General features: G+C 45.6%; 1 protein-coding gene across 16 annotated transcripts in view; it reads left to right on the top strand.

Moving 5' to 3' along the window:
* Positions 1–17,236, top strand: part of Arhgef11 (Rho guanine nucleotide exchange factor 11) — a 139,373-nt gene that overhangs the window by 114,902 nt on the left and 7,235 nt on the right. For 7 of the 16 annotated variants that reach the window (XM_048453762.3, XM_085678089.2, XM_085678088.2 and 4 more), the window contains 16 exons: positions 1,118–1,262; positions 1,523–1,622; positions 7,148–7,274; positions 10,141–10,323; positions 10,453–10,500; positions 10,693–10,880; positions 11,240–11,386; positions 11,655–11,734; positions 11,863–11,988; positions 12,457–12,574; positions 13,179–13,357; positions 13,911–13,986; positions 14,278–14,445; positions 15,234–15,324; positions 15,880–16,005; positions 16,466–16,527. In XM_048453762.3, the coding sequence (XP_048309719.1) occupies positions 1,118–1,262; positions 1,523–1,622; positions 7,148–7,274; positions 10,141–10,323; positions 10,453–10,500; positions 10,693–10,880; positions 11,240–11,386; positions 11,655–11,734; positions 11,863–11,988; positions 12,457–12,574; positions 13,179–13,357; positions 13,911–13,986; positions 14,278–14,445; positions 15,234–15,324; positions 15,880–16,005; positions 16,466–16,527 (1,964 nt within the window). Of the gene's footprint in view, positions 1–1,117; positions 1,263–1,522; positions 1,623–7,147; positions 7,275–10,140; positions 10,324–10,452; positions 10,501–10,692; positions 10,881–11,239; positions 11,387–11,654; positions 11,735–11,862; positions 11,989–12,456; positions 12,575–13,178; positions 13,358–13,910; positions 13,987–14,277; positions 14,446–15,233; positions 15,325–15,879; positions 16,006–16,465; positions 16,528–17,236 lie in introns of those variants that run through there. The other 9 variants (XM_085678095.2, XM_085678086.2, XM_085678092.2 and 6 more) reach the window with 5 other exon arrangements.

Below are 17,236 nucleotides of genomic sequence, written 5' to 3'. Positions count from 1 at the left end.
TGTGCCCAGGTAACTAACCATAGCATGCAAGACTTAGAGGGTCCAGATCCTTGATGCATAAGGACCACTGCCTGGTAAATGGGTCTACTCCTTGGTGTGACAGGCTGGCCCTCGGTGTTCATGACTTCCCAGGCCTGCTTCTGTCCATCTACTCACAATACCCCTAAGTCTCCCTTGCCATTTCTTTCCCTAAAGAGAGATTTCATCTCCCAAAGAAATAATGGTGGTAGAATCAGTCTGTGATGGACACCAGCAGAGAGGAAAGCATCTTCTTTCTTGGCACATTTTTTTAAATCTCACATATTGGCTTTATTATTTTTTGTCAGCTTAAAATGTGCCTGCATTCCCTACCTACACACTCTTCGTAAGGGAAGAGATGGGTCATGAAGTCAAAGTGGAAGTGTTGCTGTACTGGCACCATCAAACAGATAATCTGTCTATTAAATTGCAGGCCAAATACATTTTCAGCACAGAGTACTAGACAGTTTCATTTATTTGTGGCAATTAGAAACACCTGGACAGCCCTTCTCTTTTTTCACTGTTCTCAGGGATGGGGCAGGTGAAGGCAGTATGCCTACTTTAAACCCCATATGTGTGTCTGAGGACATTGGCTATAGACTTAACCTGTCCTCCAGTCCATATTTTAGGGCCTTCGTGTCCCATCCCCTGACTATCATCCCTTCATAGGAAGAGAGTTTACTGCTTGGATTTCTGTTGGGAGCAATGAAGAGCTTTTGGCCAGCTTCTAACTGCTGTTACATTTGACCATCCAGGCTTTACTTTGAATATGTTAGCTCATAACTACCCCTTTCCTTCTCCATGGGATAGCTATGGGGAGATTGTACTGAGCTAGGTTTTGGTCCTTCAACCTTCTATTAAGAAACATTACATATTGGCAATATATGTGAGCCAGGTGGTGGTGGTACACGTCTTTAATCACCAGCACTCAGGAGGCAGAGACAGGAGGATCTCTGTTGAGTTCAAGGCCAGCCTGCTAGTTCCAGGACAGGCTCCAGAGTTATACAAAGAAATCCTGCCTTGAGAAACAAAATACGAAACAAAACAAAAGAAGAAACATTACTTGACCTTTCTGGTTCATAACACTCCTGTCTTGCAGTGCTCCCATGGAGTTTGCCCTTAATACCTATATGAGCCATGCTGGAATCCGTCTTCGAGAGTCAAGACCCTCCAGCACAGCAGAAAAGGCCCAGTCTGCTCCTGATAAGGACAAGTGGCTGCCCTTCTTCCCTAAGACCAAGAAGGTATCAGAACTGCCCTAGAACATGGCTGACTTGGAGAAGTCCTCTGTGCTGAAGTAGATCAGGAAAGCCATTTCACAGCTTTCCAGTTACAGCTCCCTCCTTTCTAAACCCAGCCATAAGTGGAACATGTCCATTAATATATAAGCCTGAGTCAGCTTTCCAGTTATTTGTTTAGGGCCAGTCTTGGGAACACGGCATGAATGATTAGCAGTCATGTCTGATTGTTGGGACCACCTCCAAACTAGTGTCTCCTATCTCAGCAGAGCAGCAATTCCAAGAAAGAAAAGGATGCCTTGGAGGACAAGAAGCGAAACCCCATCCTCAGATACATTGGGAAGCCCAAAAGCTCTTCTCAGAGCAGTGAGTATTTTGGAGAGCAAAAGCCTTGACCATTCTTTGGTAGAGAACTCAGCTCTTCACCTACACAGGAAGTGGAGGGTCTTGCCATGTTTCTGGGAGCCGTGGCTAAACTCTGGAGCCTTTGGCTTCCTCTTAGTCCTGCTGTTCTCCCCCTGCCATATCCAGTGCAGTCTCACTGAGGGAAGGCGAGTGTTTCAGGGCCAGAGGGGTTACCCTTGCTTACCCTTGGGTCTTAATCTGGGAACTCAGAAGCAGTTGTAGCTACTGAACAGTCTATCTTGGAAAGACTTCCCTGGTGATCTGTAGTTCCCTCTGTGTCTCATCCCTGGTAGGTGTGTACACTCGTGTGATTTTGTATTTTTGGCTCTTGTTGAGAGGTTTGAATGACTATTAGGTGGACCTGGCAGGAGTCAGGGGCAAAATCCATAATCCCATCAGTAACTAAACCCCCTCTACTGGTTTCTCGTCAGCCGTGTGTCATATGTCTAGAAACTGTCAGTGTTTTCAATCCTGAGTCTCAGTGAGAATGTGAAGAGTGGTTTTGGCCTGCATTGAACTTGGTAACGTCGGGAAAGAGGGGACAAGGGGACTCTTCCAGATCTGTCTTGGCCTTTTCATTTTCAAGCTTGATACAATTTTTATTTTGACTCTTGCAACGTTAAATTAACTTTTCATGGTTTACTTTTGTTTTTGTTTTTCTTTTAGCAGTTCATATTCCCTTGTCCTCTGTGGAAGGTAAAAGGACCATTTTCTTCAGGGTTATCTTCTCTTTAGCATCAATTTTCCAACACCAAAATTTTGCTATCCTTTTTCCATCTGGTCTTATCCGGTCCCTGCTTTTTCCCTCCTTTTCTTCTCTCCTTCTCTTACGTATTCCTCCTTTCTGCTACAGCTTCTCTGTGACACAGACTGCTGGGGTCACTTTTCTCACCTTGTTAGCTGCCAGACCTTTTTAACTTATCTGGTTTCTTCAGGGTGAGAACTCCCTTCCCCCTGGGCGGGGCTTCCTTGAGGTTCTGATAGAGACCAGCCTTCTTGGCAGCAGCTTCCTTGTAACCCTAGCCTTTGCTCTTCAAAGTGTGTTAACTTGTCTCTGTAACAAAATATCTGAGATAAATAACTTAAAAAGAAGAAGTGTTTAATTGGGCCAATAGTTTCAGTCCATAATCACTTGGCCCCATTACTTTGTGGTATGGTAAAAAAGTACATTGTACCTTAATCCCAGCACTCAAGGCATAGACAGGCTTATCTCTGTGAGTTCAGAAGAGCCAGGGCTGAAACCCTCTGGGGGAGAGAAAGAAGAAAAAGAAAGTACATTGTAGCTGCAGTGTGTGGCACATAGCAGAGGAGATCTCCTTAACTCATGAAGCAAACGGAGAAGGCACTGAGGTGCAGGCGTCTTTTTCAAGGGCATACCTCTCCTTATGACCTCCGAGTAGACTAACACCTTCTAAAACATTTACCACCTTTCAATACACACCATTAACTGGGCCTTAGCCATTAACACAAAAGTTTTTGGGAGACTATGTACGTGCCAGAAACCATAGACTGCAATGTGTACTGCAGGGAGGTAGAAACAGGAATGCCTTGGAGTTTCATTTACAATTAAAATAATAATTTTTTTCAGTTTTTTAAATTACAAGTTGCTTAATTAAATTCAATTACAAAAAAAATTATAATTTTTTTAAAATTATATCCCTAACCCTTCTTAGGCCCTTCAGTGTAGTGAAGGAGAATGTTGAGTTGAAAGCCAGACTGGGCTACATAGTTGAGTCAATTAAATACTTGCTACAAAACGAGAACTGGGTGTGTTGGGGCTGGAGAGGTGCTCAGTGGCTAAGAGCACTGACTACTCTTCCAGAGGACCCAGATTTGATTCACAATGTACATGGCAGCTTATAACTATCTATAACTTCAGTTCCAGGGCATCTGAGGCCCTTCTGGTCTCCACTGGCAGTAGGCACAAAAGTGGTGGAAAGATACACATGCAGACAGAGAACCCATATACATTAAATAAATTAATTTTTTTAAAAAGCTAGGTATAGTGGTGTGCATGTGTAATTCTACCAGTGAGGAGGAGGCAGAGGGCTCACTGACCACCCAGCCCAGCTGAATCAGCAGCCTGCACATCACTGAGACCCTGTTGGAGCAAGTAATTGTTTCCTGAGGAATAATATTCAGGGTTAGATTGCATTCTCGCTCCCTCTCTCCAAAAACAATAATTGATATAGGGCTATGGGGGTGGCTCAGTAGAGCATATGATTAGCATGTTTAAAGTCCTGGCTTTGATCCACAACACAGCAAAAATAATATATTATACATATTAACCCATAAGAAACTTAAAGCCTACATCAAAATATCGCAGAATCATGCAAGTCTCCTTCAAGAGGTCCAAGTATAAACAAATGATATATGGTGGCATACTCCTGTAGTGGTTTGCACATGGAGAAAGAACAGTGGAATACAGTCAGGAAATTCTGTTGCTATAATTTTATGTAAAATTTATTTAATTTATTTTAAAGATTAGTATCTTTAAGATTTTATTATTTTAAGATTAGTATCTTTGAGCTTACTTTGTAATTGACATATCATGCTATCTTAAGCCATAAAAATAATTATTGAAAAAAATTTAGCTGTGGAAAAACAAAAGAATAGCCCTGAAAGGGGGCTGGAGAGATGGCTCAGTGGTTAAGAGCACTGCCTGCTCTTCCAAGGGTCCTGAGTTCAATACCCAGCAACCGCATGGTGGTTCACAACCATCTGTAAAGAGATCTGGTGCCCTCTTCTGGTCTGCAGGCATACACGCAGACAGAATCCTGAGAATACTGTATACATAATAAATAAATAAATCTTTTTTTTAAAAAAAAAAAAAAGAATATCCCTGAAATCCAGGCCCATCATTGGAACCAAGCTACTCTACCACTGAGCTGTGTTCCCAGCTCTAGACTCAATAGCTGCCAAAATCTGTTTCTCATTTGCCCTGTCAAGGAAAGTATGAGGCTGTAAGAAGCCAAGCAGCTCCACTGAAGGAGCTCGATTTGTGTCAGCTTGAGAGAGAACAAGAATGCCCAAGGTGGAGTCAGGCTGCTGAGCCAGGAGAATAAGATAGGGGTGCCAAGGGTTTATGTGCTCGTTCTCTCTCTCTGTCTCTCTCTCTCTCTGTCTCTCTCTCTCTCTCTCTTTCTCTCTTCTTTTAATTTTGTGTGTGGTGTGTGCACATGAATTGTAGAGGCCAGAGCAGTTGGGTTCCCTGGAGCGGAAGATTCAGGCAGCTATGAGCTGACTGATGTGGTTGCTGGCAGATGAACTTTGTTCCCCTGGAAGAGCAGTGCACACTCTTTATGCTGGGCCTCTCCAGCCCCATGCCTCATCCATGTGCTCCTTAATTCACATTTTATCACTCTGATTGCTTGATTTGATTTAGGCTTCTAAAATTCCTAGGATATCAAACACCCACTGCTAGGAAGGTCCAGTTGACAATCTTCATCTATCACCTGTTTGTCTGGTTGCTAATAGCATAATGAGGGGGGGGGGCTTTAGAAGTCAAAGGTCAACCTAAAGTGTCAGTCCTCATGAGACATCCACTTGGTTTTTGGTTTTTGGTTTTTTTTTTTTTTTTTTTTTTTTTTTTTTTTTTTTTTTTTTTTTTTTTTTTTTGTGATCTCTCTCACTTGGACCGGGGGCTCACGATCTCTTAGGCAGGCTGTCTCCATCTTCCTAGTACTGGAATTACAAGTGCTTGCCACCACCCCTGGCTTTTTATTGGGTGCTAGGGATTCGGCTCTGCTCCTCAGTTCTTGCAGCAGCACTTCAGTGACTGAGCTATCACTCCAGCCCACGTAATTCACTTTTCTTAGTTCCATTGTCTTTCAGAGACTGGAGGAAAGGGAGCAAAGTCTACTAGGGAAACTTGCCTAGGTTAAAAAGCCAGGCAGTGGCGGCTCACGCCTTTAATCCCAGCCCTCAGGAGGCAGAGACAGGCGGATCAATGTGAGTTCGAGGCCAGCCTGGTCTACAGAGAGTACCAGGTCAGATTTCAAAGCCACACAGAAAAACCCTGTCTCCCAATCAGTCAATCAATAAAAGTGCTCCTTTCTATTTCCCATTGTTACGCTGAGTTACTCAGCCATACCAGATCTCAGGGCTACACCTACTTTTTGCCACAGCCACACACTATGCAGGGCACACCTAGACATTAGTCAGGTAACCCATGAGATAGAAATAGTAAATTCTGCCTCATACTGTCAGTTCCGGGATATCCCTAGGTTCTTACGTAATTGCCCAGACAAGTCCATCGTAGATACACAACAGACTATGAGTCTGTGGTGACCCCCCAAGACAGGTCCTAGAGATACACAACAGACTATGAGTCTGTGGTGACCCCCCAAGACAGGTCCTAGAGATACACAACAGACTATGAGTCTGTGGTGACCCCCCAAGACAGGTCCTAGAGATACACAACAGACTATGAGTCTGTGGTGACCCCCAAGACAGGTCCTAGAGATACACAACAGACTATGAGTCTGTGGTGACCCCCCAAGACAGGTCCTAGAGAAAAGCAAGTGATAGTAACAGCCGCTATTAAACATATACCCAGCCACTTACCTACAAATTTTGAGAAAAGGACCACCCTGGCTATCTGTCTCAAGAGTGGGGTTGTAAGTGTAAAGAATAGACAGATGTTTTTTGTTCTCTCAGGCTTGGGAATCTTCCTTTGAAAGTCAGATTTTTGCAACGAGCAGGTCTGTTTTAGACAAGTGGTCTAAACTGCACATGTAGAATCTCTAAAGTCAGTTTTGTTGCCAGTTCCCTAGATACTTCTGCCTCCACCTGCTACCCAAGCCCTGTTCTACCTTCATGTGACTCAGTTTTGACTTGAAAATGAACTCTTTATCTCTTCCCTGGCTCCCAGACACTGGGCTTAGGCTTTGCAGGGCTTTCAAGTATTGTGTCTTAGTGTGTCCTCCCTCTCTGTCCCTTGCTTGTTCTTGAACAAGACTGGCTCCCTAAACTGTCAGCTTGGGGAAAGGGCTAGATTTTGAATACTGAGGATAACGTGTTGCCTCTGTTCCTCAGGTCACCTACCTCTCACCAATTCTTTAATAATGGAGCTCAAACCTGGCCATAGGAATGGGATAGAGAGTTGTGGGGCAGGGAGGGGAGTGTATAAAAGTGATAAAAATTTGAAAAAGGCCTGAGATTCAATTCAGCAACATGGTTGGACTCCGTATACATGTGGTTTTGGTCTTCTGGCTTTTTTTTTTCTTTTTCCTTTTTTTTCTTTTTTTAGACCTGCTGTGTGACTTAAGGAAAACTTAGTCATTGCTTTCAGGTAGTATGAAAAGAAGAGACCTAGAAAGGGAGAGGACCACCCAGGACTACACAGCATATTAGAGAAGAACCAGGCCTAGGCCATGTCCCCTGCCGTCTAGTCCCATGCTGTTCTCATCTGTGCTTGCTCGTTGCTCTGTCTTCTGGGGTAGGGGACAGAAAGCCTAGTACCTTCCTTTTCTCTTTGCCTGCAGTTAAGCCAGGCAGTGTGAGGAACATCATTCAGCACTTTGAGAACAGCCATCAGTATGATGTCCCAGAGCCGGGGACACAACGACTCTCAACAGGAAGCTTTCCTGAGGACCTGCTGGAGAGTGACAGGTAGCTGTAGCTGGTTGGGGCCAACCAGGCATGGGCAGGCTTCAGCACTAGGGTTTAATTCCCACTGCCTTGCTCCTCTCCACTATACTGTGAGGTCGCGAATAGAACCTGCCCACTCTAAGTAACTGCAGAAAGTATAATGTGTTGGGAATTGGGCAGTGGAAGATCATGAAGGCGACCTTTAGGCTGACCCACCTCCTAACTACTAAGCAGTTCCATCCCAAAATGGAGCTGGATTATTTTATCCAGCAGCCAGACAGGAAGGATAAAGGCCGAGAGAGGCACAAGAAAGTCTTTGTCTATTAAGAAAACTTTAAGCTAGGTGAGATGTCATACACCTTTAATCTCACCCAGCCCTAGAGAGGCACAGGCAGGAGGATCTCTGTGAGTTCCAGACCATCGTCTACCTTGTCTCTGAAAATAAAATAATAATTTTTTTAAAAGCTTAAAAACATTTTTCTGCTGACACTTTTAAAGACAAGCAATAGGTGGAAATGAGTCGTCTGTCTCAGCAGACCATAGAGTCAGTTGGCTCAGTACAGATGATTCTTCCCTTCAAAAAGAGAAAGAGGACAGGTGACACATGTCTGTCATTTCGGCACTCCAGAGACTGAGACAGGAGGATCACTGGGAGTTCAATGCCAGCCTAGGCTATAAAGTAAGACCCTATCTCACAAAGGGTGGGGATGGGGATGATGGTGTTGCTGTCTCATTTTCTGCATCTCTGTCAGGTATCAGATTCTAACAAGGTTTGTGTGGTTTAACACATGCTCTAAGATGTCCTTGCTCCTGACTGGCATGATAGCGGTCAAGTCATGGCTACAGCCATCTTTAAAATAAAGATTGCCTGTAGTCAGAAATGTCTGCAGATTCCTCAAGTCATTCTTGAGGTACAGTACTATAGCTTTTTGTATAGGAAAATAATCCCATTGTACAATCAAGTTTGAAAGCCACTGAGTGATAGAGGCAGGCAGAGAGGCAGCAGTATTGATTTCTAGTCATTTGCCTTTTAAATAACCATCAGTTCCAAGCCAGACATTCTTGCTCAAATGCAAGTTTATTCTTTCTGCTTTATATTAGCCCTTTCATGTCAAAGGATTTAGCCATAGTAACAGTTGACAAAGATTTTGGGACGATAAACTTTAGATTTGTACTGTGGAGAGAGGTTGAGCTTAACATTTGTAGGTAAATTAGATACAAATTACATAATTGCTATGAGACAGGTGTGATAATTTCGACATGTCAAATATTTTAAGTTTGGGAGATGTCAATACCTTGAAAAAACATTTGAAAACACTTACAGACTTGCACTCTTGGCCTTGCTAAGTAAAATTGCTCTACCTAAGACGTTCACCAAAATCCTAAAGCTATTCTAAGCAAAAGGCTTTGGATTTTATTTGTAAACTCTGTGGCAATCTTGGGAGAGTAGTATGCACAAAAAGACAATTTAGATTGCTGTAGATGCTTTTCTAGAAGGGTTCTTCTAGAAAGTTACAAAGCTTTGTAGTCCTTAACCCTACTGGAAGAGGTTTATAGTGATGGCTGAGAACACAGAAAACAATGTGAGCTGATCTGGATTAGAATTGTTCTTGTAGATTTCTGAGGAGTAACTTCAGTAAGGCATCAGTTGCCAAGTTGTTTGCAAACCCTAAAGACAAATTTGGGTCTTCAAGAAGTGAACTCTGTGTTGAATCTTCTGGCCTTTTAAAGAAAGTGTAAATTAAGATTCAAGGTACTTGGCTCCCTGCTGCAGCAGCCCAGTTTACTGTTAAGCGCTCTTTAGACATCTCAAGACCTTCTGTGATTCCAGACACAGAACAGGTTATAGATTAGTAAAAAAGGAGCATCCCAGCAGGGCCTAGTGGTGCACCCAGGGGCATCTAGGGGTCAGAGATGTTGGCTGTGTTGAGGCTGATGGCACTACAGACTCAACAGATATCAGTCCTCAGTTGTCAGCATCTCACCAAACCCCAAGAGTGCTTGTTAGCCAAGCAGGACATCCAGGGATGAACCCCTGCCTGTCTGTAACCAAGCCCTGGAAGCATCTTCCCCAGCCATGCCTCCCTGGAAAGGAAATAGAAGCTTAGGAAGGGTGCTGTCAGAATAGGAAAAGGAAAAATCTACATCACAGGTAGAGTAAGAATCCTACAGCAGATAACATCTTCTGACAGCCTGGGGAATTACAGAGCCAAAGTGTAGGAACCAGCTATTCCTCCCTCGGAGAAAGTCTTGTCAAGGAAGGAGCCACCTCAAGAGTCAGAGAAGAGAGTAGCTGGTCCAAAACTGGCAAGGTGTACTGGCCATGGGATGGCTGGCCTCCAGGGCAGTGGACCTTATGGCTTCTGATGAAAGACTGTGATATATCCATGGGTCTTCTAAAAGGATCATGGTGTCTTAGGCATCTGAACGCATCACAAAACTGATTCTCTTAGCCTAGCAGTTCTCAACCTGTGGGTTAAGACCCCTTAGAGAGTTGAACAACCCTTTCACGGGTGCCACATATCAGATATGTACAATCCTTAACAGTAACAAAATTGCAGTTATGAAGTAGCAATAAAAACAATTTTATGATTGGGGGTCACCACAACTTGAGGAACTGTATTAAAGAGTCACAGCATTGGGAAAGTTGAGAACTACTGTCTTAGCTTAAGGTGAAGAAGAGAAACTATCCAGTAAGCCCACTGAGGAATGCAAAGGGTCTGTAGAGCAGCCACAGTGGCTTGTCATTGTGCAGCTTTTGGGCCCTCATGTTTGAGCCTTTCAGGGCCAGGTAGAAAAACTTGTGGTATTGAGGTACCTTTGGAGTTGGATAACGGGTAAAAGCTAGCCACAACATCACATCTCAAAGTTTCCTGTCCCTCCTTAGCAGTTCACGCTCAGAGATTCGCCTGGGCCGCTCTGAGAGTCTCAAGGGCCGGGAAGAGATGAAGCGATCTCGGAAAGCAGAGAACGTGCCCAGATCGCGAAGTGATGTTGATATGGACGCTGCTGCTGAGGCCACTCGCCTCCATCAGTCAGCCTCGTCCTCTGCCTCCAGCCTCTCCGCCAGGCGAGTGACCTCAGTGACCATATGTACCCGATGCTGTTTAGTGTGGCTAGATATATTCTTGTTGTTGTTGTTGTTGTTACTGTTATTATGGCTATAATTATATATTCAGAGTTGGTATTTTCTCCTCAGGTCTCTTGAGAATCCAACCCCTCCCTTCACACCTAAAATGGGCCGCAGGTAAGTGAACACTGTGGTACTGTTTGGTGTCTCTGTGGCACATCTACGTTTAACCACCTTCACACATCTAGGGATGGCTAGATGTGCATCTCTTCTCCATAGGCCTGGTAAAAGCAGGTTGAGTAAGAGAGTGACAGACAACCTTGAATGTAAGTTACCCACTAGTGAAGCTGAGCTCCCCATTTTCCCTAGGAGCATTGAATCCCCCAATCTGGGATTCTGTACAGATGTTACCCTTCCCCACCTTCTGGAGGATGATCTGGGCCAGCTGTCTGACCTCGAGCCAGAGCCTGATGTCCAAAACTGGCAGCATACAGTAGGCAAGGACATGGTGGCCGGGCTGACGCAGAAGGAGATTGACCGACAGGAGGTCATCAATGGTGAGGTCCTCCCTTGCTTCCCTCATCTCCACTCATGCTCATGTGGGTAGGAGAGCTTCTCCAGGTCAACTCATTACTGGTTTTAGTCAAGGGTAGAGAAGCCAACACTCCACTTCCCCAAAGAGTAGTGACCAGTGAGTCTCAACCCCTTTGAGGGGTCTCATATCAGATATTTATACTATGATTTATAACAGTATAAAAATTATAGTTATGAAATAACAACAAAATATTTTTACAGTTGGGGTCACCACAACATGAAGAACTGTATTAGTGGTTGCAGCATTAGGAAGGTTGGGAACCACTGCTCTAGACATTTGCTAATCTTTTTCCCGTCTTTCCTTGTCACAACCCCTGCTCAGAGCTGTTTGTGACAGAAGCATCCCATCTGCGAACACTCCGGGTCTTGGACCTCATCTTCTACCAGCGCATGAAAAAGGAGAACCTAATGCCTCGGGAAGAGCTGTCAAGGCTCTTTCCTAATCTGCCTGAACTCATAGAGATTCACAGTAAGGCACCTTTGTCCCTCCAGCCTCCCTCTGCCACCTTCCACTCTGTTTCAGTTTGAATCCCACCTTGATCCCCCTAAGTATATAACCCCCACTACTCCTGCTGAGAGAAACTGACAGATAGCTTGAAACTAACCCTCCAGATCCAAAGTAAAGGTTTCCAGACTTCTCCATGGAACTACTGTCAAAAATGCCTTTTCTCCTAGTCATAAACTGTCTAGCAGTGTGTCTCCACCCCAGGCATTCTGCTTCTTCCTTCTTACCACAGATTCCTGGTGTGAAGCCATGAAGAAGCTCCGGGAGGAAGGTCCCATTATCAGAGACATCAGTGACCTCATGCTGGCTCGGGTATGGCAAGGAGAAGATTAGAAGAAGCAAGATCCCTTTACCCAAGAAGAGAGGGTAGTCAAGGGGGAAGGGGTACTGCTCCCTGGCAGGAGTGTGATATCTGGACCATGTCCTTTTTGCCTCTTCAGTTTGATGGTCCTGCCCGAGAGGAACTCCAGCAAGTAGCTGCACAATTCTGTTCCTATCAGTCAATTGCCCTAGAACTAATCAAGACTAAACAGCGTAAGGAGAGCCGGTTCCAGCTCTTCATGCAGGTATCCTGGACTGTGTCTTAACCCTCCCTCAGCTCTGTCATGCTCACCAAAGATCTCCTAACGTCTTCTGGACCCAACCTTAACTCCTCTACCTAGAAGGGCACCTAGCAATGCCCTCTACCTCCCCACATCACCCACACCAGTACTGTAAAGCATTACCTCTAGAGCCAAAGATACCTTTGGTTGAGAAGTACTCTGGACTAGCAGGCAAAAAGCCTGCCTTGCCTACTAGTACTAGTGTATACTTTTCTGTGAAATAGGAGTGGTACTACCCTTCTGTTTTGACCATCTCTTCCTGGCAACATCAACCCCTCCCTAAATGTTGAAAGAGAAAACTGCCACCATTTCCAAGTGACCCATCTGGGGTTAGGACCTACTTGGCATCTTCAAAGCCATCTTAGCCCTGAACCCTAAAGGAACTCCCAATCACTAGCTGACCTCTTCCTCTGTCTGCTTCTTGCTATTCAGGAGGCTGAGAGCCACCCTCAATGCCGAAGGCTGCAGCTTCGAGACCTGATCATCTCTGAAATGCAGCGGCTCACCAAGTACCCACTGCTGCTAGAGAACATCATCAAACACACAGAGGGTAGGGCATTCACTAGAGCCTTGTGGCAGCAGACTTCTTTGCTTTGTCACAGCTTTGTGATCTTAGCAAGCCCAGACTTTTGAGATCTTCTTTCTTGTCCTGGTACAGTAAGTCTCAGAGAGGAAAATGATTGGAAATGTGGTTTGGAAATATGAAGTGCTGCACAGCAGAGAAATGAAGGCCAGTGCTGGCTTCTGGGGCCTCTGTATGAACTAGGAAGCATGGACCCAGTGACTGGTCCTTGAGGGCGTGTTGGCACCACTGGGCAGCTGTGAGCTCCTTCAAGGGCTCTTCTGGATTTTAGACCGATTAATACCTTTGTTGGGTGCCTCTGTGCAGTGTACAGAGATATAACCAGGGTCTAGCATGATGACTCAACAGAAATTCACAGAAAAGGATGGAAGGAGAGAACCAGCTTGACAAAACTGTCCTCTGATCTTAACATACACACTGTGACGTGGCTGTCCACACACACACACACACACACACACACACACTAGTAAGTAAGCAAATATGCCAAGCCATATATAACACCAGGAGAATGATGAGCATATGAACTTTGCAGGCAGAAGCACTAACTTCCACACATTCCCCCGTTTGGTAGGTGGCACATCTGAGCATCAAAAACTCTGCCGTGCCCGGGACCAGTGCCGAGAGATTCTCAAGTTTGTAAATGAAGCAGTGAAGCAGACAGAGAACCGTCACCGATTAGAGAGCTACCAGAAACGCCTAGATGCCACTGCCCTAGAGCGGGCCAGCAACCCCTTGGCAGCAGAATTCAAGGTAGGAGTTGGAGGCTGCAACACTGGCAGCCCCTCACACACATCCTTTTTGGGCCCCCTTCGGAGCAGAACTCAATTCAGAGCCCAGTGAGTCTTAGAAGTAAGAGACATGACCTGTCTGTGATAGGGTGGCATGGTTAGGTCATGAGAGACATACCCTATTAATGTCGCTCATCCCTAGATTAACAGGAACACACAGCCTCACTAAGGAAAAAGTAGATGTTGGAACTTAGCCTCAGGAAATAGAATGGGGTAGGACTAGAGGTAAAGGTAGAATAAAACTGAAGAGGTCAGGAAAAGCAGCACTGTCTCCTTGGAAGGTTAGATGGCACATAGTAGGCCAAGTGGAAATCCCAAGTCAAAGCCCTTGATTTATACCCCAGAGCATCACAGCCACAGGGCTTCATAGCACACTTTACTTCTCTCTGTCCCCTGCAAGAGCTTAAAGGTAACAGTTGTTTCCTACCCGCTGATTCCCAGCACCTTAGCAAATATCCATGCACAGTGATTCTTAAAACTTGTTGCGTGAATGGAACTATGGTGTCTCTTTTCAGAGCCTGGATCTTACAGCGAGGAAGATGATCCATGAGGGACCCCTGACCTGGAGGATCAGCAAAGATAAGACCCTGGGTATGTGCCAGGGACTGGGAATTGGAGGGAACCTGTGGTGAGTGTACTTCTCCAGGGTTCATTCTTCTCTGTTGCATAAGCTTTAAAAGCTGCTGCTCTAAGGATAGTGGGATGCTGGGAAGGCATACACACACAACAGGATGGCAGCGCAGGGTTACTTAAGCACGGTGTGGGAAGGGAAGACAGAAAAAAAGAGTTGGAGTTACTGGATTCCTGTGGCCTCCTAGTCCTGGGCATGGACTTCTAATAGCCTCTGGGTGACTGAGCAACAGGGATCGTCTTAATTGTCAGACCTGCAGGTGCTGTTACTGGAGGACCTTCTGGTGCTGCTGCAGAGACAAGAGGAGAGGCTGCTGCTCAAGTGCCACAGCAAGACAGCTGTGGGCTCTGCGGACAGCAGACAGACCTTCAGCCCTGTGCTGAAGCTCAACGCTGTGCTCATCCGTTCCGTGGCTACAGGTACCATGAGGACATGAGCCAGCAAGCTTGGGGCTCTGTGTCTTGTTCATCGTTCACCCTGCAGTGAGCACTGAGCAATGTAGGCCCATTCTGGAGTTTTACAAGTCCTGTGTTCCTTTCCTATCTTGGCCCAGTCTAAGCAGAAAGATCTGGTCCAAGATGGCAGGGTGAGGGGTAGGTAAGGGACCATGGTGAAGACCATGATGGATGGGGATGGGTGCACTGGGTAGGTAGGTAAGGGACCATGGTGAAGACCGTGATGGATGGGGATGGGTGCACTGGGTAGGTAGGTAAGGGACCATGGTGAAGACCATGATGGATGGGGGTGGGTGCACTGGGTAGGGCTGAGGATGTCAAAACAAGAATGAAAGAAACAGGAGTAGACACAAAGAATAGGACAGATCTTGTTGCAAAAATGCCTTGGGCAGAGCAGAGTTTCCAAAAAACCATACCTACAGCACAGACCCGAGCCCAGAAGTTTGAGGTAGCAGGGCAGTCAACCACATTCTTTGGGATCGCCTTCATCAGTGACACCTGACCTCCCTGAGCAGCTCAGAAAGGATGGGGTACCCCTAAGCACTATGTGCACATCAGCCCTCAGTTAATAGAGCAAGAGGGAAGTAGGAATGACCCTAACAAATGTCATTGGGGGCCCATAATTGCCTGTGTCTTTTGGTGAGTGCCAATTAATTCTGATGACCCAGGTATATCTCATAGTGTTTTCTTCAGATTGGGGACCATGTCCACCATGCCCTGTGTAGCATTTCTGCCTTTCTTTCCTCACACAGATAAGCGAGCCTTCTTCATCATCTGTACTTCTGAACTGGGCCCTCCCCAGATCTATGAGCTGGTTGCATTGACATCATCGGACAAGAATATGTGAGAATTGATTGCGGGGTCCCATATAACTTCTGTCCCCTTGGAACCAGAGTGGTGTGTAGAAAGATTTGAGCAATGAGACCAGGGCTGGGCCCCAGAGCAGTTTCTGAATGGAGGACTAAGAAGTTAGGAGGTAACATAGGCACAGAGCATTAGAAGCCATCACCCAGGATGTAACCAGGCCTGGGCTAAGTAAAATAAATCCATGTATATCTACCCCATGTTTCCCAACACTGACTGCCAGAGGTGGTATGGCACAGTGGGCAGAGACAGGTTAAATCAGACAGTTTCTTCCCCTCTGGATTCTCATTTTGAAAGAGGGAAATGAGTCCTATCAAAGTGTTAATATCTAGTAATTGGTAGCTATGAGTCATAGAAATCTAGGGGAATAGCCAGTGAGAAGGGTTGATGGAGGTGAAAACCCGCCTAGCAGAGGGTCCTTGAGACAGGATGTAGAGAGGGCTTTGAAGGTTTTTGGCAGTAGAGTCCACAGAGGACAGGGAGTGTACCTGGCCTTATTCTCACCACTGGTCTTGTGTTTCTGCCGAGCAACAGATGGATGGAACTCTTAGAAGAGGCCGTGCAGAATGCCACCAAGCACCCTGGAGCTGCCCCAACACCCACCCATCCTTCACCACTAGGATCCCAGGAGCCAGCCTACCAGGGCTCCACCCCTAGCAGGTATGGTGCTTAGCCCTCCAGTTCCCAGCACCATTCCCCACCCAACCTGGCTTTCTTGATACTCCTCAGCCTTTTCACCACTAGGGTAGACAGGTAGCCTCCACAGAGACGTGCCCCTGGGAAACAGATGGAAGAACATACCTCTGCTTCTTTGCCTCTGTCCTCCCTGCTCTCTCCCACCACCTCACATTTGGATATAGTGGAGATGTTCCCTGAAGCAGGGTTCTGGTATAGAATACAGCTAGAGGAGCTAAGCCAATACCCAGCTTCTGCTCTGTCAGCCTGTGCAGCCCACTCAGGTGGTGAGGCCCAGCTCCCTCTTCCTTGCGCCCTGCTCCTTTATTGCCTGTGAAAGAGATGAGGGGACCAGACTGGATTTTATGACACCTTGACCAGGCTGGCAAAGCTAGAAATTGCCACCATGTGGTCTGCTTTAACCTTTAATGATTTCTTCCCTCAGGGTAGAAATAAATGACTCAGAGGTTTACCATACTGAACCAGAAACAAAGGAACTATCTGGAGGTAAGACCCCTCTGCATCATGTGGGAGACCAGCATTATCTTTTTGTGTGTGTGTGTGGGTATGGGTCAGATTAAGGTGTCAGCAGGGCAAGAGGTATGAGAGGTACCATTTGATAAAATGAGTAGAAGGGAAATGGGAGAGGAAACTGACTGACAGCTTGACCAACTTTTGCTGCCTCTATGGGTAACAAGGTTAGCAGAGAAATACCCTTGCCTGCTTCAGCCAGAGGCTACTGTCATAGAGCAAGATGCACACAGAGAGTGAGGAGTATTGGGTGTGCAAGGAGTTAAGATGTCACTTTTGGGGTGGGATGTAGAAGCACAGTTTTTAGGTAACTTCCTCTTTGAGATTTTTTTTTATTTTTAAATAACTTAAGATCTTGAGTTTGAAAAAAAAAATTAAGAGTTTCCTGCCTATGACACTCATCTGTGTTCTTCCACTTAGAATGTCTTTCTGTGTCCCATACATCCTTCATAGCTTTGTTCAGCAGTTGCTCCATGATTGGTTTTATTGTTTATGTCAATTAGTAGTATAACCAACACTTCTAATGCCCATACCCTGATCTGTTTTATCTTTTTTTCCCATAATACTCAACACCTGATTTTCTAGTTGATTTTGATTGCATCCCAGGCACAAATCTCTGTCTGCTGGTATGTGTTAGGGGTCTGGTATGGTGGCGGCCACAGGAGGTGCTCCATAAATTTCCATA

Source organism: Myodes glareolus, chromosome 17, assembly GCF_982192425.1.
Source record: "Myodes glareolus chromosome 17, mMyoGla1.1, whole genome shotgun sequence".
Lineage (NCBI taxonomy): Eukaryota > Metazoa > Chordata > Mammalia > Rodentia > Cricetidae > Myodes > Myodes glareolus.
This window is presented reverse-complemented; position numbering and strand designations above follow the sequence as displayed.